General features: G+C 39.0%; 2 protein-coding genes across 11 annotated transcripts in view; one reads left to right on the top strand and one right to left on the bottom strand.

Annotated features, from left to right (window-relative positions):
* Positions 1–20,876, bottom strand: part of INTS9 (integrator complex subunit 9) — a 112,199-nt gene extending 91,323 nt beyond the window's left edge. The window contains exon 1 of one of the 2 annotated variants that reach the window (XM_060102623.1): positions 20,658–20,876. In XM_060102623.1, coding sequence (XP_059958606.1) covers positions 20,658–20,666 — 9 coding nt within the window. In that variant the 5' untranslated portion in view covers positions 20,667–20,876. The remainder of the gene's footprint in view (positions 1–20,657) is intronic. The other variant, XM_060102622.1, reaches the window with a different exon arrangement.
* Positions 20,877–21,190: 314 nt separating this feature from the next.
* The window catches only part of HMBOX1 (homeobox containing 1), a 177,199-nt gene continuing 170,985 nt past the window's right edge, over positions 21,191–27,404 (top strand). For all 9 annotated transcript variants that reach the window (XM_060102624.1, XM_060102627.1, XM_060102625.1 and 6 more), the window contains exon 1: positions 21,191–21,465. The gene's annotated coding sequence lies outside the window, so the exon portion shown is untranslated. The remainder of the gene's footprint in view (positions 21,466–27,404) is intronic.

A 27,404-nucleotide genomic window follows, 5' to 3' on the forward strand; every position in this document is an offset into this window, starting at 1 on the left:
AAGAGTCAAGGGCTATGATTAGCTAAAAAATATTAAAGAACAATGATTAGAGAAGATTTAAGTTTTCTGGTATTACAACTTATTATAATGTAATTAACAGTAGGATGTTGCACTAAGATAGCTAATGGAGCAACGGAAAAGGAATAAACAGTCCAGAAAAGAGGCACATACATGTCTAGGACATAGGATAAAAGTACCATTGTCAACATATGGTGCTGGGAAAGTTTGTAACCCGTTTGGAAAAAATTATTTCACACCACACAAAAAAATTAATTCCAGATGACTTAAATACTTAAGATATGAAGACAAAAGCTTTACAACTTGTATTGAAAAATAAAACAAAAAGAGGAAAATACCTTATCACTCTGGGATAGTGGAGAATTTCTTAACAGACAAGAAGCACAAACTATAAGACAAAGATTCATATATTTGACTATGGTACTTGGAAAATCTTCAAAAGACACCATGAACAGAGTGAAAACAAGCCAGAGATTGAGAGAAGATATTTCCATTATGTGTTATTAAAAAAAGCATTGGGAACCTATTCAGTATAAAAAGCTCGTACAAATCAACAATAAAAAGATTTAAAAACTCAACAGAAATGGACTTCCCTGGCAGCCCAGTGGTTAAGATTCCACGCTTCCACTGCAGGGGGCATGGGTTGGATCCCTGGCATGCTGCGCGGCGCAACCAAAAAGAAAAAAACCAAAAACCAAAAAAACCCAACAGAATGGGAAAACGAGAGTGGTCAAAAAATAAAGATATAAAGAACTCAGTATCATTAGAATCAAGGACATGCAAAATAAGACAATAATTGATAGGCTAAATAAGACAATTTAGTTAGGCTAAAATTAGACTAATAATACAATGTATTGGAAATATGTAGTCAAAATGTAGTATAAATTGGTACAATCATTCTGGAGGATAATTTGGCAATACCTAATAATACTGAATATTACACACACCTTAACATATACTAAACTAATAAAAGCATATATGGGTATGATACACGTCACCTTGAAGAAAGTAGTAACCTCTGGAGAGGGAGGAAAAGTAAAGGTTGGGGATCTTAGCTTTAGATACAACTTATGTCAAAAGCAGGGAGGGGAGGAAGGAGATCTGATCTAAAAAAAAAAAACAAAAAAACAAAGGTAAACTATTAACATCTATTTAATGTTAGTAATGAGGCCAAGAGTGTCTTTTCTGTACGGTTATCAGACATCTCTCCGCAGACATTAGAATTATGTAACTACACCTTTCCTACTATTGTCAAAATTTGTAGCGCTCTTTTCCTTATGACAAAAGTCTCATGGTACAAAAATAAAATCTAAGAGATCTTAATGGATATTTTAGTATTAGTATAGCATTTGCTAGGTATACTTGTGAATTTTCAAGGAACTACGAATGATAATAGTTCAGGATTTTCATTTTGATACTATATTTGTCCTGATGCAAAGTGAACAACACAACTACTGACATGGCAATGGAAATGAAACAAAGTGAGACCGCTACCTCATGATTCAACAAGGTATTGTCTTGGAGGAAGGAAGGAAACAAAAATAACTCCAGATTTTGTCTAAATTTTTGATATTACGTTAGTAAGTTTAATAAACTCCTTGATGCTTTCTAGTGTTATGCAGTTTGGCAAAACACTTCTCTAACAAGATTCAGCAAAGCTTTTTAATTTTATGAGAAGATTTTCAAATGATATTGATAATTATCTAATTACCAGAAATGTTATATTAATGCTAGTTATATTTATAAAACATACATATTCATAAAAATACATATCAAAGCTGACACTTGAAAGGGAATTCTAAAAATAAAAGTAGACCCTTGCTTAGAAAGGAGTAGGAATTGAAAATATCATTGTATGAATTACCTTCACTAACAATAAGAATTATCGACAAATATTTTCTATCCAATATTTAATTAGCTCTTACCCCAAAACTGAGTGAAGTAAATACTATCGATACCAGTTCAGTTGTCAAGGCCCAAGGTCACCCAGTTCATAACAAACTGATTTTGCACTCAAACGAGTACAAGTTCCAAATACTTTCTCTTAAATCATTCCACTAATAATGTCAGAAAGAAGAAAAACTATAACAGTGTATTATACTAAGAGCAACAGATTTGATATGGATAGGATAGTTGGATAGAAAAAAAAAAACCAAGAATCTTAGCAATAAAAGTGACTATAGTTTTTTCTAGTCATCTTTTCTAACTTCTCTCTCAATATTGTTTCCCTGTTGAACCACTACCTAACCCCTGTTAGGTTACTTCTAAGACAGACAGTTTGGAACAGACCAAGAAGGGAGAGCATTCAGTTAGTTAATTAAGACTGCCGACAGTCATTTCCATATCCCTGAGAAGTTGTATGCTAGTATATTTTAACATTTAAAAAATGTGGCATTTCCTAATGATAGTCATTTAAAAAACAACAACAACAATTTGACTTGTTAAGGTGGGGGAAGTGAATTGACTTTTTTTTAAAATTAATTCATTTATTTTGGGCTGCGTTGGGTCTTCAATGCTGTGCACGGGCTTTCTCTAGTTGACCGGGGGCTACTCTTCCTTGCGGTGCTCGGGCTTCTCATTGCCGTGGCTTCTCTTGTTGAGGAGCATGGGCTCTAGAGCACAGGCTTCAGCAGTTGTGGCACACGGGCTTGGCTGCTCCGTGGCATGTGGGATCTTCCCGGATCGGGGCTCAAACCCGTGTCCCCTGCATTGGCAGGTGGATTCTTAACCACTGTGCTGCCTGGGGAGTCCCTAACTTTTCTTTAAAAAAAAAAATTAATTAATTCATTTATTTATTTGTCTGCGCTGGGTCTTAGTTGCGGCATGCGGGATCTTTAGTTGTGGCATATGGGAATCTTTCAGTTGTGGCATGCAGGCTCTTAGTTGTGGCATGTGGGATCCCTGGCCAGGGATCGAACCTGGGCCCCCTTCATTGGGAGCACAGAATCTTAACCACTGGACCACCAGGGAAGTCCCATGATAAAGTCATTTTAAGTTTTCTTTTTTAAATTTAGTTTTAGTTAGATCTTCTGTTTTTCTTTTAGCGGTACGCGGGCCTCTCACTGCTGTGGCCTCTCCCACTGCGAAGCACAGGCTCCAGACGCGCAGGCTCAGCAGCCATGGCTCACGGGCCCAGCTGCTCCGTGGCATGTGGGATCCTTCCGGACCGGGGCATGAACCTGTGTCCCCTGCATGGGCAGGCGGACTCTCAACCACTGCGTCATCAGGGAAGCCCCTAGTTAGATCTTCTGAACATACTTAAAATTTCCTCAATAACTGAATCAAGTATCAGCTTTTAATTTAAAGTTTAATTAATTAAAATAAAATAGAATTTTAAATTCTATTGTTTAATAGTCGCATGCAACTGAAGGATACTGTATAGGATAGGGCAATTCTAGAAAAAAAGAGGGAAAGTTAGGCAAAGATTTCTCAGATTAGATAAAGAACAAGAACATGAAAAGAAAACCTATAAACTGAACTTAATCAAAATTTAAAACTTCTTCAAAAGACACCCTTAAAACGAAAGGTAACTCAGAGATTGGGAGAAAATATTTACAAAACACGTATCTGATAAAGAACTTGAAAACAGAAAATTAAAAAGAATTCTTACAACTCCAGCCAAAGTAAAAAAACAAATAAATTGGGCTTCCCTCATGGCGCAGCAGTGAAGAATCCGCCTGCCAATGCAGGGGACACGGGTTTGAGCCCTGGTCCAGGAAGATCCCACATACCGTGAAGCAACTAAGCCCGTGCGCCACAACTACTGGGCCTGTGTTCTAGAGCCCGTGAGCCACAACTATTGAGCCCGTGTGCCACAACTACTGAAGCCCAAGCGCCTAGAGCCTGTGCTCCGCAACGAGAAGCCACTGCAATGAGAAGCAACTGCATTGCAACAAAGAGTAGCCCCCGCTCGCCACAACTAGAGAAAGCCTGCGTACAGCAACAAAGACCCAACACAGCCAAAAATAAATAAATAAATTTATAAAAAAAAAACAAATAAATTCAATGTTAATACAGGAAGGTAGTTCCCTGACCCTTGATTTCAAATTTTTGTGTTTATCAGAAGAGCCTCATTCTTCCTCATTGATTGATTTTATGATACATAAATGTAACGATTATTAACTTAGAAAATAAATTCACACTAATAAAGTATCATTTTTATCTGTTTTATAAAAAAAGAATTCTTACAACTCAACAACAGCACAAACAATGCAATAAAAATGGGTAAAATATGTGAGGAGGCATTCGCTGAAGAAGACATATGGATGGCAAATGAAGAGATGCTAAACATGAGTCCTTAGAGAAACATCAATTACAACCACAGTGAGGTACCACTACAGTCTTACAAGAAGCGTCAAAACTAAAGACTGGTGAGTGCTGGCAAGGATGCAGTGCAACTGGAAATCTCGAACGTTACCAGTATAATGCTTTTGAGAGTCATCCTTGTTGTTGCATGTATCAATAGTCCACTTCTTTTTATTGCTAAGAAGTATTCCATTGTATGGATGTACCATAGATGTTTATTGATAACATCCACAAGCTGATGGATATTTGGGTTGTTGTTTTCAGTTTTTGACAATTATGAATAAAGCTGCCATAAATATTCACATACAGATTTTTGTAGAGGCATACAATTTCATTTCCCTTGGGTAAATATTTAAGAGTGGAATTGCTAGGCTATATATGTTTCACCTTTTAAGAAACTACCGAACTGTTTTCCAAAGTGAAAATTTATTTTTAGCTTAAATAAACCAGAGTCAGATCTTACTGCTGAGCTGTACACCATAGCATCCAACATCTCCTTTAACCTAGTCATAAAGCATTAGTTCTAACTCTGTCTCTAAATTAGTGTTAATCCAAACGAATCCCTAAATTCTTTGGGCCTCAAATTTCTTCATCTGAAGAGACTTGACTAGATTCTTTCTCTTTCTCTCTTTCTTTCTCTCTCTCTCCCCCTCCCCCTCTCCTTCCTTCCTTCCTCTTTCTTTCTCTCTCTTTCTTTCCTTCCTCCCACCCTCCTCCCTCCCTCCCTCCCTCCCTCCCTCCCTTCCTTCCTTTCTTTCTTTCATTGCACCATGGGGTATGCGGGATCTTAGTTCCCCAACCAGGGATAGAACCTGTTACCCCTGCAGTAGAAGCGTGGATTCTTAACCACTGGGCCGCCAGGGAAGTCCCAACTAGATTATTTCTAAGCTCTCTTTTAACACAAAAATATTGTCTCTCATTATTCTATCATTTCACTGGGTCAACCAAAACTCTTTGGTCTTTTATATAACCAGTCAAGACGTATCTATGCCACTGTGTTCTTTTACAACTAGCTCTATGCAAATAAGAAATTACATGATTTATAAGATGGAAGGAATTCTAAGATAATCTAGCCCAAATACCTCTTTTATAAATGAGGAACCAAGCTCTTCCAAGGCTTGTGAACTTTTCTCTGCACCTACACACCTGAGTATACATATTTACCGCCATCGATAACTATAGCTTGCTAGGAGACACGCCATGCCCTAACAGGGTGTTTAAGAAGATTCTTAGTGTGGCAGGGAAGGGGAAAGCACACTCTGTGGAGAATCCCTGCCTGATACCACAGCATCCTGAGTGAAACCGGCTTCCACTGAGCCAAATCTGCCTAATTTGGAACTATTACCCCTGCTAAGAATTTTGGGCCAGGCTCTCCAACACTCAGAGATTTCTATAAATACATTTCAATTTTATTTGGTAATCTTTCACTTTCTTCCACTTTGTCTCTTGATTCTATCTTGCAGGAGGGCTGTTAAAGGTGCCAATCGCACTCACTGTCACACTGACTACACAGCTGGATAAAATAGAGGGATAATTTTCCACTTGAGCAGCAAATCTCTAGCATGCATGGTGAACACAGAGAAGCCACTTTCTGGTTGGAGTGTGGCTAAACGTCACCCCCAGCTGGGTAACTGACATTTATGGCTGCTCCCTCTTGCTTATCCTGTCCTCTGACTCGGCTTTCCATGAAAATGAGTAAAGAAGGAGAGAGTCGTCATAAAAAGCAACCCCCCCCCCCAACAGAAGCTCACGAAGGGTGGGAGTGTTGACAGGGAGGGAAAACAGGGGTTGGCTTGGGAACAAACATTGCTGGCGGTCTCTCTACGCTGAGAGAAGATCCTCTCTCCACACACTAGCACGGGATAAAGAAACTGATCATGAGGATGTGGGGAAATGGAAACTCTCATTTACCTCTGCTGAGTGAAAAGGAAAAGAGCGTCTGAAGAGCAATACTGAATCAAAATTTAAAATGTGCCTATATAGCAATTTTACTTAAGGAATTGACACTAAGCAAACACCCAGATGGGTGCAAAAAATGTAAATAAAAATATGTTCTCTTCAGTATTGTGTGGGATAATAGGGAATGGAAACCAAAATGTTCAATAGCAGAATAAATCCATACAACATAATACTATAAAAAGATTCAAAATGAGCTCATGAACATTCACAGTGGAAAGGCTTGTAACAGAAAGTTGTCTCATTATCTGTATGCCCCTTTGCCCTTTCACAGGAGGACCCCAAATCTCAGCTGGAATTATGGCCACCTGGAATAGAGATTTCCCAGTCTCTCTTGCAACTAACTGTAGTCATGTAACTAAATTCTGGCCACAAAGAGTATATTGAAGTCTGTGTACAACTCTGAGAAATAATCAAAGGGAAGGGGCATGCCTTTCCCTGTCCCTTCCTCCTTCCTGCTGACTAGAAAAAGGATCTGATGGCCTGAGCTGGTCAACTCACACTGGATCACAAACAGTAAGGCATATATTGAAGATGGTGGGGCGGCAAGCTAGCACGAGACCCTGGGTCTCTAATGGTCACAGACCTGGACTCTTTACCCCGGGACTTCCTTTGTAAGAGAGAAACAAACATCTAAACTGTTAAGCCATGGTTACTTCAGGCTTCTTATCACTCAGAGCTGAATCTGATCCTAACAGATTTATAGCCTTAGAGCGACTACAGGATATCAGTGCACACAACCATCATAGAAGATGACATACCAAAATGTTACACAGTGATTATTCTAGGTGGTGAGATTACAGGTGATTTTTGTTTTCTTCTTTATATCTTTCCATTATATTCAGAAAAAATTTATGAGTATGTATTGGTTCTTTTTGAGAAAAGCATTCTAAAACTTTTGAGAAAAGCATTTGAGAAAAGCATTTTGAGAAAATCATTTTGAGAAAATCATTTTGAGAAAAATGCTTTTTGAGAAAAGCATTCTAAAACTTCAAGTGAATTAAAGAAACAAGTTTTCTTTTATTTAGTCCCTTTGAAGAACTCTGATAGTTTAGTTGGATGGATTTCTTCATAAAAAAAACCATGTTGTCTCAGCTGACATCTCCCATTGAACGGCGGCAGCTTGCCTAGCCCAGAAATAGGTTTTGCCAGGCTGAATATCTCAGGGTCCCCTCAAGAACACTCCAAGGAGATGGTAATCCCACAGGCACTTTGCCAGTCCTCCACCAGGTTGCTATGTACAGCTGGGTGACACAGTTTAACCAACAAAGCAACAATTTCATCCTTCAAAACTTTCAGGTCAACAATATGTTGAGTTATAGAAGCCAGACACGAAAGAGAACACACTCAGATGCATAACTAGATAAAAATTCATCAAACTGCACGCACACTTGAAATTTATGTTAGTTTTACTATCTGAAAATGTTATTTAAAAAATACCCTGAGGACAGCATCACACTTTCTGGTGATTTCTCTCTACTCAACCTGTTGATGTGACCAAGAATATTCTACGCATTTAGCAGGTCTGCAGGAATGGGGCTCCCCAACTCTTTCTCAGTAAAGGTGAACGTCAAGGAATAAACGAGGGTGTCTGTTCTCTCCTTTTTCCTATCTGGGCACTCTTCTTACATGGCGCCCAACAACTGGTCCCACTGATTCTCTGGATCCCTTTCACTTTTTGATGTATTATTAATTCTGTTACTGTTTATGAGGTCCTTGTAAGGTGCTTAGAAAAATCTTGTCCTAAGTAGGTAATTCTGACTTTGATTTACTTTGATGCATTTGCTAAGCTCCCTAATGCTTCTTGTTTTGATTTTATTTCACTTTTAAAAATATTTTCTGTAACTGCAATGAATCATACTTTTTGATTTCACATTCCAAAGTTTTTAAGTGTGTAAAATACAGTTCTTCAAACTCCTTTGTCCTAGGTTTCAGAAGGGATGAATTTAAAGGCTCTAGGTGTTTAAAAATTCTTAAACTTCCCTGAAACTTTTTCTTAAAAAAAATCCTTATTTTGTTACTTCTCAAACCGCTAAGTCTTATACTCCAAGTCCACCACTGTGGCTTCAATCTACCTTTCTAACTTTCATTCCTAATACACTCAGCAAGGTCCCAACTGCAGTGAGCTAGAGCTCCAATCACATGTACAAACCTTTCAGATGTTAACAACACACATATAATAAAAATGTTGATATTCTAAAGTAATGAATTAGGAGAATATGAGAAGACAGAAATGTGTCTATTTTTGTACACACTGCTACAGAGCAAAAAACATATAAAGTGTATATGCACATTATGGGAAAACTGAACACCTCACTTCCAAATCTTTCTAAAAACCACTCTATTGAGGTGTGACTGACATGTGAAAAGATGTATTTAATGTAAATAAGTTGCTGAGTTTGGGGATAAGTATACATCCATGAAACCATCACCACCATCAAGTTTATAAACGTATCCATCACCTCTCAAAGTTTCCTCTCACTCCTACTATTATTACTACTATTTTGTGTGGGGGGGTGGTGGTAGGGAAGAGGGTAGGAACTATGAATATAATCCAGATCCTTCTAAATTTAACTGTTCCGTCTACCTGGAATAAGACCATCATGTTCCTCCTCCGATGTTATTTGTCAGCCAAGGTACTTTCCAAGGCCAGCTCCAATTTTACTTCTCTAGGAAACTTTGATTCTCTGGTTGGAATTCATCTTTCATAATCCTGATATTACTACTGCCTTTATCACAGTCTGTCACTAAAACCACATACACTCAGTCACATACATCAATAGTATACACAGTACACTTATCTATGGTTTGCTGAATAGTGAGTTACTGAGAGGTAAGGTCTATGTCTTACTCATCTTTAGTTTGCTCCACAGCACCGAGGAGGTTTTGTACCAGATAGGCATTTAATAACATTCATTGGCTAGACAATTAGAGCCAAACGATAGATTTTTGATATGGCTTCTCTTATCTGTTAGTTTTAACTATCACACTGTTCATCAACAGTTTCTTCCTATTGGATCTATGCAGCTTGACTCAAATAGAGTTTAAAATAAATAAGCCACTGCCTAGGGCTCTGAATCCCTTTTTGTTTCTACTGATTTTTTTTTTTTGGTGTGGTAATTATGTTTATTTTAACAGACAATTTGTTTACATTTCTTGCCTTTATCAGGCCTGTCTCTTAAGTACAAAAAGAGAGAAACTATTTCTGGCTGTTCTGTTTTCCAAGGAAACCTTGCAATTTTCTTTTAAGGTCATAGAAGTCTTTTACTTCTACAAGTCTGCTACATACCACCTAAGACTTTAAGTTATAAAAACCATTGTTTTCTCAAAAGTCTGGAAATGGCTTGCAAGATATAATTAACTCCCTAGAACAAACAATAAAACACAAATAGATCTTCCTCTTAGAAAATAACTTACTGTTGGGCTATGTGAAAGAATCTGACTTTTTTTAGTGACTAGAAAATTTTGGAGCAAGAAAGCAGTTGTAGTATGTAAATTAAAATACACAAAAATTTCAAGCCAGAAGTCAATGTAACAGTGCCATGTTGAGTTCAAGCATCATGTCCACTCACATCAGAAACAGAACACAGATGTCTACGACCACCACTCCTGTTCCAAACTATTCTGGAAGTATAAGCCAATGTAATTACACCACAGGAAAAAAAAATGAGGTTAAAAAAATTATCTGCAAAGTTATACACCTAAAAACCTAAGAGAATTAAATGGAAAGATGAATACATATTAAAATAAGAAAGTTCAGCATAGGGCTGTATAGAGAATGCAAAAAAGAAATACCCTTCTTATAAGTAAACAATGTAGGAAAAGATTCCAATTACAGTGACAATCAAAAAGATATGCTTAAAAAAAGGTTTAAATAAAGGAAAAGACATTTCTTGTTCTTAGATAGACTCAATGATGTTGAAAGAAATAAGTCAATTCTCTCCTTAAATTGTGTAAATTTAACCTGATTCCAAGCAAAATATGAAAAGGATTTTACTGGAAATTAATAATTCTAAATTTTATATGAAAAATAAAGGAGAGTAGTCTGGAAAATTCTGAAGTGAGGAACAATGAGTGGTAACAAGTACTACAAGATATTAAAATACACTCTAGAGCTACAGAAGGTAAACTAGTTTAGCAGTGTAGTATTAATAGATCAAGTAGGGGAGAAGAGAGATGAAAAGGAAATGGAAATATAGGTGCTTTTCTACACATATGAAAAGATGTTCCACGTCTTATACAAAATGAGAACAAAATAACATAAAAAAGTATAATGACATACGATTTTTTTCACTTTCCCAGGAGAAAAAAATAAGACAGCTTGATGATAACACGGTAGTGGTGAGTTGGGATACGCTGCTGGCAAGAGTGTAATCTGCTAAGTCGCGATGGGGGCATTTTGGCAATAAAATGAAATAAAAAATGCATATACCCTTTGACATATATCCTACAGATATACTTCCAAAAATGCTCACAAAAGAGATTATCTATGTGACGAGATTTCTAATCACTAAAGACTGGAAACAACCTCATGCTCACAGAGGAAGGTTTGGTTAGATAAATTACGGTATACCTAAATAACAAAACACTGTGCAACTGACTTTTTTCTGGCAATAGTTTAAACATATTTTTGAGCCGTGCTGACACTAATTTCACATGTTATGTATTATATTAGCAACAAAAACCATGCCCTAAACTTTAAGTAACAATGAATGATACTCAAATGGTTGGGAGGGATGTATGTGGAGGAAGGAGAACTCTACCTTCCAGCCTAACATCCATGATTCTAAACTCCTCCTTTAGACAATGAAAAGACAAAGTGTCTGTTACAAATAGTAAAAAGAAAAAAATTTTTTGAAAGGAGTACTGAAACTATTTCATCATTTAGAATGAAAGTAACATGAAAACAAATGACCCAGGATCTTGTTAAGTGCAGACTCAATTAGGTGTGGGTATGCTGTGTTTTATAAAATGAAGCTGTTCTAAATTTTGACATGAAATGATCTCTAACATGCATTTCTAACTTAAAAAAGAAAGAGGAATATGCAAAACTAGTGTGGGCAGTATCTCACCATTTATGTAAAAAACAAAAAAAGGGATGGAAATTATACACATGTGTATATTTCCCCGGAATATCTCTGAAGGACCCACAAGAAACTGACAACTGAGATTGCTCTTGAGGAGGAAGATAAAGGTGGCACAGGATCTTCTCTCTCTCTCTCTTTTTTTTAAACTTGTGTACAGATTTTTTTAAATTAAACAATGTGCATGTATTACCTATTTTAAGAAACACAAAAAGATGCTCAATATCACCAATCATTAGGGAAATGTAAATCAAAACCTTACTGAGATACTACTTCACATCCATCAGGATAGCTATTATCTAAACGAACAAAGATAAGATGACAAGTGTTGACGAGCGGTGAAGAAATGTGGAGAAATCAGAACCCCTGTGCATCGCTGGTGGGAATGTAAAAAATGGAAAACAGTATGTTGGTTCCTCAGAAAATTAAATTAGAATTACTGTATGATCCAGCAATTCAACTTCTGGGTGTATACCAAAAAAATTTGAAAGCAGAAACTTGAACAGATTTTTGTACATCCATGTTCACAGCAGCTTTAGTCACAACAACCAAAAGGTGGAAACAACCCAAGTGTCTACTGACAGATGAATGTATAAAACATATGTGGTATACAATAGAATATTATTCAGCCTTAAAAAGGAAGGAAATTTTGACGCAGGCTACAACATGGATGAACCTTGATGATATTATGCTAAGTGATGTCTGGAAATGGATGGTGGTGATGGCTGCACAACAATGTGAATGTAATGTCACTGAACTGTACACTTAAAAATGGTTAAAATAGTAAATTTTATGTTGTGTACATTTTATCACAATTTTTAAAAAATGTAATGCACAAAGAGAAAATCTGAAGAGACCTATAGCAGGTAAAGAAATTGACTTAGTCATTTAAAAATCTTCCCAGAAAAGTCCAGGCCCAGATGGCTTCACTGATGAATTCTATCAAACATTTAAAGAGAAATACCAATTCTTCACACATACTCTTCTGGAATATACAGGAGAGAACATTTCCCAGCTCATTCTATGAGAACAATATTACTGATACAAAAGCCAGATAAAGACATCATAAGAAAACTACAGACCAATTTCTCTCATGAATATATATATATATATATATATATGCAAAAATCGTCAACAAAATATCAGCAAACTAAATCCAGCAATATCTAAAAAGGATTCTACATCATGACCAACTGGGAATTATGCCTGGAATGCAAGATTGATTTAACATTAAAAATTCAACTAAGTTAATATACTATATTAATAAAGGACAAAAACCATATGATCATCTTGATACACAAAGGAAAAGCACTTGATAAAATCCAAGACCCATTCATGATAAAAATGGTCAACAAACCAGGAATAGAAGGGAACATCATCAACTTGATAAAGGGCAACTATGAAAAACCTACAGCTCATATTGTATTCAGTGGTGAAAGACTAAATGCTTTCTCCCTAAGACTGGGAAGGGGAAAAAAGACTGGCACCATTGCTTGCACCACTTCTATTCAATATTGTATTGGAGGTTCTAGCCAGTGTAATCATGAAAGACAAAGAAATGAAAACATGGAGAAATCAGAAATAAAAACTTATGTCCACACAATATTAATAGCCCCAAAGTGGAAACAATCCAGATGTCTATCAACTGGTACCTGGATAAACAAAATGTGATATATTCATATAGAATATTACTGAGCAATACATGCTACAACATGGATGAACCTCAAAAACATTATGCTAAATGAAAAGTCAGACACAGAAGACTGCATATTGCATGAATCAATTCATATGAAATGACCAGAAAGGGCAAATCTACAAGACAGAAGATAGATTAGTGGTTGCCTGGGCCTGGAGGTAGTTATGGGGATTGCTAATGGGCACAAGGGATCTTTTTGGAGTAATGAAAATATTCTAAAACTGGATTGTGGTGATTGTTGTATAACTCTGTAAATTTACTAAAAGTCACTGCAATGTACCTTTTAAATGTATGAGTTTTGTGGTATGTTAATTTTACCTCAATAAAGCTATTTAAAAAATGTAAAAAAAGTAACAATTATAATAATATCCTTTACATTATTAATACTACTTCTTGTTTACCTGTATTTTCATACACTGAAAAAACATATGAGAAAGAAGACTTATTAAATTAGAACATCTAATTATGCCTTTCTCTATTTTACTGGAATAGAAAAATGCAGAAATACTATATTTAGGAAAAGCCAATCTCTGCTTAGGCCATAAATCTGAAGAATAGATTATGCAAGACCTTTCATTAGTCATGGTCCCCCACCCCATTCATAAGCATGAGTGATGAAAAATAAACTGCACCTTAAGGGCAAAAAGGGTGTTAGTTTTACAATTCCTATTAAAGAATGGCTTTCTTGAACATCATCTATCTGATTATCTATCCTTGAGAGAGCTAAAGTTCATTCAGCTGTGCTTTCAATAAATTAAAATGTTTTAGACCCTTAAGGCATTTCCTTCAGATATATGGTCAATCAGGGGCAATTTAAACTTCCTGTTTTCCTCACAGTAAAATTCCCACCACAGGTTAGTCTTGATCACCGAGCCCCTTGGGGCTTTCAAGCTAACTCCTTTCTCCTACGTCTTTCCTATTCCCCCTCATCTTCTGTTGGCATTCTTGCCTTTTCTCAGGATCTCCGCAAATTCTGACATGTCCTTCTGACTTAGCCCTTCCTGATATGCCAAATCCTAGTTTCATCTCACCGGTCATCCCTTTCCTTTCTGGGGGGCACGGAGGTCTCCTCTGCCATTTACACACACTTGACCCAGGTGCCTCTCCAATCTGCCGGACCCCGTAATACTTATAATAACAACTACTGCTCCCACGCATCAGCATTTTCAAAGCAACACCAGAGGTTCTTTGAAAAATTCCTTTTAAAGATTCTCACGGCACCACTTTTTTATCTGAAGAAATCTGCTCCTCTTTTTGGTACATTTTCCCACATCCATACATCACTACTGTAAGGACCTTTTACTAAATATAGCCGAAGTCTAAGAGACAAGAGGGTGTGAGGACTGATGAAAGAAGATGGTTACATTAGTAAGGCACATAGTAAGAGTAAAGAAACAGATGGCATCCCTGGCAAGAGTGGGGAAATGTATTCTCATACATTACTGGTACAATGGTAAACCAGTGGGCAAATTGGCCATGTCGGTTACAATTTTAAGAAGGCATCTTCTAGGATACAATTAAATACATTTTGAAGCATTATATTCAAAAACTACTTGAGCCAGGGCCCAACGATATCACTACATCAGAAAGTTCACTGTAATATTGTTTGAACTGCACAGTAAGCCCGCTGGACTTTACGTTCCATAAAGGCAGAGAGTAAATCTGTTTTCTTCACTGGAACATGCCTAGTACCTTGGGTAATGCATAGCACAGAAGAGGCAGGTGTTCAGGAAGATCTGTTGAATGAATAAATTGATGATGATGACTGAAGAGCAGTTTACCCCTGGACCTCTGCTGGTATTCAGCAAGCCAGGAGAGAACTTTCCATTTGGAATGCTAGGTTTTACTGAGTCCTGTGGCCATGATGCATTCTTGGCCCTTGTCCTTCAAGTACACTTTGCGGATCATCAGAGCAAATGGCAGAGGGATTTGAGTACGCAGAGTAGGCCAGTCACAAAACAAATGTGCTACTGCAGTTATAGGCAACAGCAATGCTGTCATGCTTGTTCCGTATGTCAGACTATTATGTATTGCATGCAAATATAAAATTTTCTTTTCAAGTCAACTGTTACTGAAAAAAACCTTGCTATATATATATTTTTGCCTTAAGTATAAAAGATTTAATCTTCAGGGTAACCATTAGGACTTTGAAATGCCCAAGACTAAAATAGCCGGTTTTATCTGAGAGCACTATTGAACAATGTATGTGATTTGGCCTTATGTCACTTTTCAGAGATTGAGGAAAGCATTCTAAAGGGAAAAAACCTATCACACTGAGGTGGTGATGATAAAACGTGACCTTCCTAAAACTTGAAATGATATTAAATCATAAAGACACACGAGGGCACTCTAATCAACCAGCAAAGAGAAACACAGAAAAGATAGTGAAATCAGGTTGACATTTTAACAACTGTACTGAAATAGGTGAATTAAGTCCTGGTAAAAGTGTGAGTGTTTGTAGTTTACAGCAAGAAATTTTCTGTTCCTAATCCAAAGCCTAAGAAGCCAAAAGGATCCTGCAAGTCTGAAAATTGCAGGAAGAATTCATCACACTCAGATCCAAGGTGAGGATTAACCACACCCCTTTCTAATGATTTGTTAAATTGACCTTGGAGCAGGATTTGCCCCTTTCAAGCCAATATTTTCTTTATAATCTACAATTCCACTTGGTGCTTTACTTGTCCTCTGCTGGAAGCGGCCCATGAATCCACTGCTTTGCTCCATCTGTTCTCCTAAGAGACATGGTGAGTTAAAAGTTTGAGCCTCCCTGCCACCCCCCAAAGCCAGTAGTAATGAAACAGCATTTTCACAGAGGAGCATAGACCACCAAAGAATATACCTCAAGGCCTTCTTGAGGCTTTAAATTTGTAAATAAAACTACAGCATATAATTTCCTCCATCAAATTCAAAAAGTATAACGTAACAAGCGTTTAAGTGACCTTTCTTTCAGACCTTTAACAGTGGGCCACAAGAACTGCAGAGAGCCCTGGATTCTGAGGCAATCAGGCTCATTCACTAAGGATTGTCATTTATCTTTTTTTTTTTTTTTTTTTTTTTGCGGTACGCGGGCCTCTCACTGTTGTGGCCTCTCCCGTCGCGGAGCACAGGCTCCGGACGCGCAGGCTCAGCGGCCATGGCTCACGGGCCCAGCCGCTCTGCGGCATGTGGGATCCTCCCGGACCGGGGCACGAACCGGTGTCCCCTGCATCGGCAGGCGGACTCTCAACCACTGCGCCACCAGGGAAGCCCCTGTCATTCATCTTAAAGGCACATTCAAATTTGTGCCTCAGCAAAATTACAAATAATTCCCTGTCATCGATCTTTGGGGTCAAATGTAATAGTTAGAATGGAAAGTATTAAAACTCTGAATGCCAAAGGTATACTGTGGTTGCATAATAAAATCTTTGTTGACTGAATAAACTAGAAGATTCTCTCCGTCACTGGAACTATCTATAGGAAGTATGACACACGATGCATTCTTGAACTGCTTCTTATCATTTTATTCACTTTAACCTTCATCTATTTTAATTATTAAATTCCTGGCCATGATGTTTCAAATTCAATTTCTGTCAATGTATTCGGTATTTTTTTATTTTTATTTTTTTGTCTCATGGTCTTTTGGTAAAGACCCAGGTGAATTCTAGTTTCTACCCTTTGCTGAATTTGGCCATCAGGGTGCACCCAATTAGGCTCAATCTATACTAAAAGCAGAACATGTTCTAAAATGTGCTAATTTAGAGGACACGTTTCTAATTTTCCTGTTCCTTTCAAAATTATTCTGATTAATTGAACGTGCCAATTAATTTTCCTTAGTTAAATAAAGCTGCCTGATATTATAGACAGTCATTAAAATCCTTTGAGCTGGTATCTCTCTAAGAAGGAGCTATCCAAGGATTACATTATATTGGCATCCAGCGTCTTCCTTTGGGTGTGTGAAAAGCCACCAAGACAGTGATAGGCAAGGTTAGAGAGCTATAAATGGCATCACAGAGGCTAAATTGGGTAGTATAGACACCAACCTGGGTACTCAACTGGTATGCTCTGATATGGAGCCCTTTAGATGATCAAGGAAGTACCCAGAGTTTAATTTCTTACCAATAATCTTTCTTAAGACCTTAATTCAGCCAAACTCAGATTTAAAGCTAATTTAGAAAATATCCTTGAATGAACTTTCTCAGTCTGCATTCTGGCTTCGTTTCTGTGAGAGATAACCCAGCATGTGCTGGTCCCTGTGCAAAGCACCAGAGTCCCTGCCCTCATTAAGCAACAGACTTTGGAGGAAGGAATCTTGGGTTCAGATCCTGGGTCTACCACTCTTTTCATCTGTGTAACTTCGAGCCACTTCATCTCCTGAAGGCTCAGTTTTTCTTCTATAAAATGGGAACACTATCATCTACAAAGGATAAAATGTGACACTAAATAGCAAGTACCTCCCTAGCACAATGCCTGGCACACAGTAAGTGCTCCATAAAAGGCAGCAATCATTCTTTTTCACTCCAATGGTTATTGCTTATTGTAATGTTTTGAGTTCACCCCTTAATCTTTTCTCAAGAATATTAACAGACCTTGACAATCTTTCAAGAATTATTTATTCAACTACTATTTAGTGGCATCACACAATGCTTCGGGCCCTGGGAATTCAAGAGTCCACAAGAAGGAGGACAGACATAAAACCAATAATTACAAGTGCCATAAAAAAGGAAGTGTGCCATGGAAGCACATAACAGGGGTACTTAATTCAAGGAAACCTTGAAGAAGTGCTATTTAAACAGAGGTCTGAAATATATGAAGAAATAAGTCAGGCAAAAAAGAGGTGGAGGCAATGGAACAGATTTAAAGTCCCAGAGGCAAAAGAGAGTGGGGTGGGGGGCACTTCCCTGGCGGCACAGTGGCTAAGACCCCGCACTCCCAATGCAGGGGGCTGGGTTCGATCCCTGGCCAGGGAACTAGATCCCACATGCCACAACTAAAGATCCCGCATGCTGCAACTAAGACCAGGTGCAGCCGAAATTAATTAATTTAAAAAAAGAGAGCAGGGGGAGTTCAAGGAACTGGAAGACGTGCAATATAATTGGAACGAGGAGATCAAGAGAGAGGAGGGCTGGAGAAGTTGGGAGGACCAGGTAAGTAAAGAATTGTAAGACTTTATCCTAAGGGCAAAGGAAGCTACTGAGGGGTTTTAGGGAACTCTGCAATTTCAAGCAACTTCTGGGATACCGGGTAGAGAATGGATTGGAGGGTGTTGAGACTGAGTGCAGGGAGACCAGTTAGAAGGCCTTGTTGAATTCCAAGTGTCAAGTGAAAAGAGCCCGTACAAAGGGAGTATTAGTGGGACTGGAGAGACACAAACCAGTTCAAGAATCGCAGAATCAACAAGATGTGGTCATACATTGGGCGTGTGATGGATATTTGGAGAAGCCATCATCTCCAAAACAAGAATGTGCTTGATAAAATGTATTTCTGTGTTTCATGATATAAATATAAAATATGGCTTACTACATATTTCTGATGCAGTAAACAAGGTTAAAATTTTTAGGCCATGGAGGATTTATTCCAACTCTATGGGAGGCATGACACAAAAAAAGAAGTCTAACTTACTGAGTGCTAACGTGCTAATGTTTTTGAAACCACTTTGCTGTGTTGAAAGATATTCTGCATTACAAATCATCAACTACCAAATGACTTTTAGTTATGTACTACGTGGATGACAAGTAAAGAGGGAGGGAGTATACACAATACTTCCTCTTCCTCTGAGGCATTTTATGGTTCTTAAAGGAAAAAAAGGGAGTTTCTACTTTTTTCCACGTTTTCACATCTCTAAATAAAATAAGCAGGAGGAGTTTATAAGCAAACCAAAGTATATGTAAACTAAACCCTACTCTCTGATACCCTCAGCAAATGAGTTGTTATGGAAAAAAGCTGTTTCCCACTTGCCTGCCTTTGCACCAAGCACACCAATTGTGATTTATCTTTCATTGAGGGAACATGGTCTGTGTTTCAACCATTCTGGTGCCAAGCTCTGTTGCTTCTATAAACTGAACCCTCTTCAAGAAGGTCCTAGCCTACTCACCTTCTTATCAGTTAAAGAGTCGCCTTTCCAAGGAGCTGTCTCACACTCCCCATGCACCCTCATTATCCTCTCAATCCCCAAACCCTGAACACGAACACAGTGAATTATAACTTTTTCATTACCTTTGTATCTGCTTCATTAGATTGCATGCTTCTTTAGAGCAAGGATAGTGACTTTCAATTCTGCATTTTTAAATGTTTCCAAATCTGACCCAGGAGCAAATTGTTACTCTCAACGTCTACTGATCTGTGCCCTTCTCCTTACCTAAGCAGCTGTAGATAGAGACAGTTTTGGAGTTGAATCCACTTTTTTTTTTTTTTTTGCGGTACGCGGGCCTCTCACTGCTGTGGCCTCTCCCGTCGCGGAGCACAGGCTCCAGACGCGCAGGCTCAGTGGCCATGGCTCACGGGCCCAGCCGCTCCGCGGCATGTGGGATCCTCCCGGACCGGGGCACGAACCCGTGTCCCCTGCATCGGAAGGCGGACTCTCAACCACTGCGCCACCAGGGAAGCCCTGAATCCACTTTTAATACTTTCTCTGACTTCTCAGAAAACAGCTGACACTGTGCAGAGTATATATGCCTGTAGCGTGTGTGTGTATGTACGCGTGCACTTTGCAAAAGCATGCTCAAATAATTAAGAAAAGAAACCTTTTGTTTTTCTACAAAAACTACAGAAAGTAAAGCCTGACAACACTTGGCTGCAGGAACATGAATTTTAAAAGGTTGAGAAACAGCATCTCACACCTGCTTCTCTACTCTAATTATGCTATTACTAATCCCATACAGCTGGAGTAAACTAGTTAAATCTGTGTGCACAGAGTAAAATGGCTCAAAACAAAGGCCTGAGCAGCTTTCCTATAAGCCAAGTGTTTCAGTTTTGTGATGCAAAGACTTTTCCAGGTATCCTGGCATGCTCCATCTAACCTTGGCTCACGCAGTCCCTGACAGCTCTAGACTGGACCGCCTTAACACTTCCTTTCAGCCCATCTTACACAGGGTTTAAGATTCAAATCCTCCAAGATCACACCCTGACCTCGTCCTTCTCTGAACAGCAAGGGCTGTTAGGAGTCTATAACGGAAAATTTAATAAGAGATTACGCTCTGCCCAGTATTTTCTAAACTCTGTTCATATGTTAACCAAAGCCTTCTCAACAACCGTAGGAAGAAACGCTTATCAAGTGCCAATTTCGTGGAAAGAAATTAACCCATTATAACACTCACGTGGCAGCTGCGAAACAAACCTGGTTCATTAAGCCCAATGTTAGTTTGTATGTGAAGAAAGGTGACAGAGTCAATCTCTTATCTAACCAAAGGAACCCGCGAAGGAATGAATAAGACCAGGCAGTTACGGGGGGTCGGGGGTGGGAGGTGGGATTCAAACTCCTCAGCAACAAACAGTAGCTTTCCTTAGTCCACCCCACTTTCTAGTCCCTAACTGACACCCCTCCTCCGCGACGGTTCCCTTCCCAAGGTGGAAACGACGAAGTCCAAAAGGATATGCCCTCTGACCTAAGAGCGGAGACTCACCAGTTTCATATTGGACTTTTGGCTGTTCAAAACCAGTCACTCCACTCCTCAGACCCAGAAAGCGTCTTCCGGTTCAATCTCCGCCACCGGCCTGCAGAGAGCATCGCGGGACATGCAGTCTTTCTTCCCTACGCACCGCCCCCCGCTGCGTCATGGGAAATGTAGTCATCTCTCCGTGCATCATGGGAACTGTGGTCGTCTTTCCTTTTCCTCCCTTTCCTCTCAGAATACCTCCTTCCGTCAGCTCAAATTCATCCCGGCCGCCAATTCATCCTCCCTCTCCACCCCAGCATGATATCATGTCCCACTTCTGGGCCCGGGATCCATTGTATTCTGGGATGTGTAGTCCCTACGGCTTTGGCGCCCCTTTCCCCTCCTCCCTGTGGGAAGGCGGATGGGCGCGGGACTTGCCGGGAGCTGTAGTTCCCTGGGGCCTCCGGACGCCCGGTCCGGCGCCTTTACTCAAGGGAGGCAGGAACTACAACTCCCAGGGCCGCCAGGCGGCAGCAGGTGGGAGCGGGGCTGTTGATATCAATATGGCGGTTGTCAGCCAGACAAAGACAGTCAGTCTGATGTGATTGAGACAAGGGAGGTTTTCAGGGGGAGACTGGGAGATAGGGGCCTCCCCTCCCCCTTCTCCTCTTCCTGCGCCGGCCTCAACCCCTCCCCAGTCCCCTCCCGACGGGCGCCCCACGCGGAAGACACCCCTCCCCCTCCCGCTTTCCCCTCCTCCCTACCTCAGCCCTTCGTACCGGGACGTTGGGGAGGGGGCTGTGCCGGGCGGAGAGAACTCAGCAAGGATTCTGAGGTGAGTCGAGCGGTTTGGAAGCCGGACTATCTCAAGTCTCTTTCCTCACTTCTTTCTCTTCACTTTTTTTTTTTTTTTTTGGAGGGGTTTGGGGGAAAAAGTGAGTGGGCTGGGGATGGGTCTCTTAAGCGGCCCGACTGAGTGGAGGGAGGAAGCGGGGGGCTTCCGACGGGGGCGACCCGGACGCAGGGTCTGGGGTGGGGCAGTTTGTGGGGGCAGTAATGGAAAGGCGTCGGTTGCTCCCCAACTCTTTTCTCCTGGTTGCCTCCCCGATGGGCGGAAGGTTTGAATCCTGGAGGTGGGGTCTCTTGTTTGGAGTTTGGGAAACTGTGAGGGGAATTTGAGGTGTGTGGGTTTGTTTGGGGTGCAGAACTGTGTTTGAAACTGGGTGACGTGTACTTGGGTGATGTGTTCGCCTTGAATAAACGACTCCGGAGAGGAAGTTCGAGAGCCGGAGTCGGAGCTTTTAGCTGGGCCTGGGCGGAGAGGCGTGCGCGAGGTGCGGGTCCTGAACCTCTGGGCTGGCGACGCGGCGCAGGGTGGCCGCGGTGAGCGACTCGTTTGTGTCCCATCGCCCGCTCACACTCCTCCCCGCCTCCTGGGACGCATCTCCACCCCAAACTCCGGGCAGGAGCCCTGGAGCGATGCGGGGGTGTGGAGATGGCTTTTTGCATCCTGAAGTCGGCAGCTAGGTGGGAAAGGAAAAGTGTTCTTAATATTTTATTCCGGAACCGTGTTTTGGTTACACTGTTGGGGCTACTTTGAAAGGAGTCCTCCACCCACCCTCACCCCGAAACAGTAGGTGTAGGGATCTCGCTGTGGTCTTCGCGTTCAATATAGATTAAACAGTACTTAAGATTCGGGGGCTTGGGGGTGGGGCTTCGGGAGTGCTGCCATGTGTACGCGTCTCTGTGTGTCTACTGAAGACACGGAATGACTGTTGTGTATCCTGAGATAGGGCGACTTATTTTCGTAGTAGGAAGAACTGTTGGAAATTGTTGGAGGTGCGGGGGGAGTAGCGGAAAGGCGCTGCTTGTATTTTTCTCCTACCCCACCCTGTTCTGTCTCGCATTTGTCTGAAAGCTGGTATGGAAGAGAGAGGAAACACTGGGTGAGTGAAGGGGAGAATGCAGTTGGCATTAAAGATTCTGTACTATGGAAAGTTGAATGGTGGTATAGAGTGGTTGCTGTTTTTATTTACCCTGGAGCTTTAAAAACCCTACGTATCATATAGGAGAGAATGATGTGACTAGTTCATTTCTCTGGGATCCTGCAGGTATAGAAACCTCTGTCTTCTCTCCCTGCCTGCCTGCCTGCCCGCCCGCCTGCCTGTCTGCCTTCCTTCCCTCCTTCTTTCCTTTCTTTCTTGGCGTGGTACATTTCTCTTCCTGGATGGACATGCTGCCTCCTGTGCCTGTTTATTTAGTTTGTGCTACGTGGTTGTGCTTTTAGTGGTTTTGCTGTGAAATGCATCATTCGATGAAAAGGACCTGCATTTGTTTTTATTTTGCATTTCTTCCACAGGTAATTATCACATCAAGATCGCAGTGCTTTGCACTGAACTTATTTTAAAATTGCACAACTAAGATAGACATAGTTGAATTATGTGTATAAGTCAAGTTTGGCAAATTTGAATTCTGATTTTTTTTTCTTCCTAGTTTCAATTGGAGTTATAAAGGAAAGAGGATTGCAACATCTCTTGTTTCTCACAGTGTTTAATATTTAAAAACATTACACCAGGAGATTTAAGATAATATAATTTGTACTTCTTTCGGTCTGAAATATAAGTTTTTCAATAACCATTCTTTTGTCACAGATTTTTCGTGTAATGGACTTTTAAATAACTAAAGGATTTGGCATAATTTCTCTTTCGACTGCTGAGAATTTAATGTATTTACATATTTACATATCCAAACTTATCAATTCTTGAATCTATCAGTGAAGGACCTTAGATACCATAAAAACTGAAAGTCACATAGTGTGTAATTTTATGGTATGTTTTATAACCTTTGATTTGAAATTTCTGCAGTTGGTCATTCACAGATAAGCTGTCTATAAACATGAGGTAGCATATATATTTAGATTGACCTGAATAGAAAAAAAAATTGATGTGTTTTCTAAATCTCAAATTTAGAACATAAAATATGTTGATACAAAGTTGAGGTTTCAGTTTGCTATAGACTAGGATTTCCAGAATTATTTGTTTTTACCTTCTATTTTAGCCTGAAATATTACTTTGCAAAAACTGGAGAAAAATCCTGTGTAACTGCATAATAGAGTGTTTTTCTGCTGAAAGATATTCTATTAGACATAGTGTTTTAAAATGTTCAATAATTATTTTAGAAATAAAAAGACTAAAATGTTTGTTAAGAGTTGGAAAAATATTAAAATATAAGAAGATTTTCTCTTCCACCCACCCTCGCCTCAGATTTGCTTTTTGTTTGTTTTCCTCTACGGAAATGCAAAGTTACTTACTGGGAAAGGCGTTCATTAAACTTTTTCTGACTAGTGTTTTGGTTGAAACCAGATATATTTCTTGCATTTGATGGGGTGGGGTGCTTCTGTTGCATGTTAGGCACTGAGCATTAAAATGTTGTAAAGCCTTTACTGCAGGTTAAAGCATAATACGTTCTCAGCATGTGGAAGTCATATGGTTTACGAAAAAAGTAGAAAATCAGGGCATTGGTGCCTGTCAAGCTTAAAATTTCATCCTGTAACTGTGAAAGACATATTTATTTAATGTGATTGCTTCTAAAAATGTTGCCTGTATAATGGGAGGTTGAAAATCCAAACTGTTTTTAACCAATCTGTTGCTAGTGTACTGCATACTGTGAATACTGTGGTTGCAAACGTGCATCAAGGAGCCTTTAGGGGTCAGCTTTATATTGAATGTCTTTAGTGAGGCTTCATTTTTCACTGCTGTATGAATAGATTTCAGTCTTTTTAGCACAAATCCTTAGTGGAAGCATCACTAATAGAAACTTAATAGCTCAGTATTGGTAAGTTATAAATACATTTCAACAAACCTTTCATTGTTTCATCATTTAAAAAGATAGAAGTGACCAATTTATGGCAATATTTGTGGCAAGTATTGATTGGTATGGCATTGCTTGTTTCAGAAGAAGTTAAACACATGAGGAGTATTTATGCTTAATTTGTTCATTTTGGATCTTTTGTTTGTTATATTGATAATAAGTCCATTCCACTTTTAATGTTTCAGATAGCTTCCATGTTTCCTGTAAAACCATGTTTGCTTTTTCGATTCATTTCTTTGCAGCTCTTCTGTTATTTTTGTATGCAGATCTTTAAACTTGACTTATTTCTCTTGGGAATTAGAAATTTATCCTAGGGTGTCATTTTTCATAAATGAAAGTTGGTATACTCCTCAACTTTTAAAAAATGTTAACATTTATAGCTAAACTTAAAAATGCTCGGTGAAAGTAGGTTGGGTTTGTTTTGCGTACCTGCTTTATTTAGGTTTTTTTGGCTTTCAGAATTAATTTTACAGCTCCCTTTGCTGTATGGTTAGATTATTTTCTTAACTGTTGGCTTTTACTTCTCAATTTAGTAGAACTTTATAAAAAAAGTTGTTTATGAGTGGAAATCACAGCTTGTCTAAAGTGTCATGTATGTACATTCACATATGCACTCACATATATAAAGCACCTTTATGTTTGTTTTTATATGATAGTGGTGTATATCAGGCATGCAACCCATAAAAAAGGAATCTGAACCACAAATAATAGGAGACTCTAAAAAACGGCTCAAGCTAGAAACCAGAGTAAGCACCACCACATGTTGTCCATGTTATAGAAGCTATGGAGATTTTCAGTATCACTGCAAACCATGATTTTAGCAGATTCTGCCAAAATCTGTTTCTCTCACAAAGAAAGCTAGTGGTATTTAAATTTTTCTGAAAATAATATTAGGTAATATGTGATTAAATTCCTAGGTGCAACTTCCCCTCCCCACCCCCTACCCCCCAGGTGACTTACTGGTCTTAGGTCCCATCCTAAGTAAAGAGTATAGATTTTTCTGAGTGATAATGTGATGTAAAACTCTTAGTTAGAGCCTATTTAAATATAACCCAGTACTTTAGATAACTTGTTTTTCTTGATCTTAGATGAAACAAATTGGAAATTTACTATACATTGTTTTGGACACTTTCTAAGAGCATTTAGTTACTGGAAGGCCCTGGCTTTAGCATAGTTTTACCCTTACAGTGGTAATAAGGTTGAAGTTGCAGTAAGTTTTTCCAGTGGTTATTATAATCCTAATGTAGTATTTTACAGATCCTTGGCTTGGGCTATAAGGATAGTGGGGTTTTTTTTGTTTGTTTACAGTTACAGACAGAAGGGGAAAAAAGAACCTAGTTGATTTAACTTTCAAGTAATGAGTTTTACTTTTTTTGAATCTTAAAAGAGGTGTCTACAGACCTCTTCCTATAAGTGGTAAAATGATTCTAATCCATTTAAAGGGCATTTAGATTTTTCTTAAATTTAGAGTGCTGATTATAAGAACGTTTGCTAAATTTCACAGATTCTCTGTAGCTTCTCTGTCCATGTTATGTTCAGTGATGGTCTGCGTGTCATTTATTGAAAATATTTAATAGCTGTCTTTACTGTATGCATATTAAACAGTTAGTGTGGAGTTGCCAAGTGGCAGTAACTGTAAGTTATTTAGTCGCATTTTTCAGAGAGGAGAAAGTCAAATACTGTGGCTGTTGCTGATATGAGGATGATTTAATACTAAACCTTTCTGCTTTTGATAAAGTAATAGTATGATCAAAATGTGAAGCTGTTGGCTTGCGCCTAGTCAGTGAAGCCTTGGAATCATCCTCACTCTCCCTTTTCCAATCATAAGTCAAGTTGATTTTATATCCTCTGTATATATCTATTCAATTATTTTCATTCTATTGCTATTCCCTTAACTGAGGCCTTCATCATTTCTGTCTTTCCTCCTCAGTCTCTTAACTAATTTTGAGGTTTCAGTTTTCTTCCTTAGTCGTTATTCACTCCTACCTGATAGATCTTGCTAAAATAAAATGGGAATTTGAATATTGGTCTTGCTTTGCTTATAATCCTTCATTGGCTCCTTAGCCTTTCAGATAAATCCAAACTATCATTCCACCTGTGTCCAAATCTTGGCTCTGCCACTTACTAGCTATGTGACCTTAGACAAATGATTTAATCTGTCTGGGCCTCCGTTTTCTCATCTGTTGAAAGGGAATAAATACTCCTTATTTCATAGGATTATTGTGAGCCCTTAGAATGACGTTGAGTCCTTAGACTGCTCTTGGCATATCGTAAATGTTAACTATATAATTATCATGTTATACCAGATAGATTATGTTCTGGTTCCTGCCTTATAATTTATCATTACCAATCCCAGACCCTATGCCTTAGCCATGCCAAACTGCTGGTAGGCCCAACAAGCCTCTTTAGTATAGATAAGGAGGGTTGGGTGTGAATATGTGAGAGTTGCAGTTGTTAGTAATGTCTTCAAAAGTAAAGAATTGTGAACTTTAAAGTATATTGCTATGTGAAGAATGCTTCCATATTCTCTGGCTTCTGTTTTTTTCTCCCAAAGTACAAAGTAATATTAGTTAAATTGCCGCCTAATTCAGGCTACAATTTTAAAATTAACTTTTTAGCCCCGTTAATACATTCTTATGTTTCTAACCTAGATTTCCCCTTGTTAATCTGACTTTTCTTATCTTCTCACTGACTTCATTGAAGACCTATTAACTTTGTGTAGCTTCTGTCACTTTTTCCCCCCACAAATCTGAATCCTTGTTCCATTTCAGGTAATGTGTTTTCTTTACATTGCTATTGGAACAATTGCATGGTTGCATTATATGATCTGGAAGCCACTTTAGACAGACATCAGTTTTATTTACATGCTGATGTTTATACTTGAGGTTGGGTGGCTCGACCGCT

This window comes from Mesoplodon densirostris, chromosome 6 (genome assembly GCF_025265405.1).
Source record: "Mesoplodon densirostris isolate mMesDen1 chromosome 6, mMesDen1 primary haplotype, whole genome shotgun sequence".
Classification (NCBI taxonomy): domain Eukaryota; kingdom Metazoa; phylum Chordata; class Mammalia; order Artiodactyla; family Ziphiidae; genus Mesoplodon; species Mesoplodon densirostris.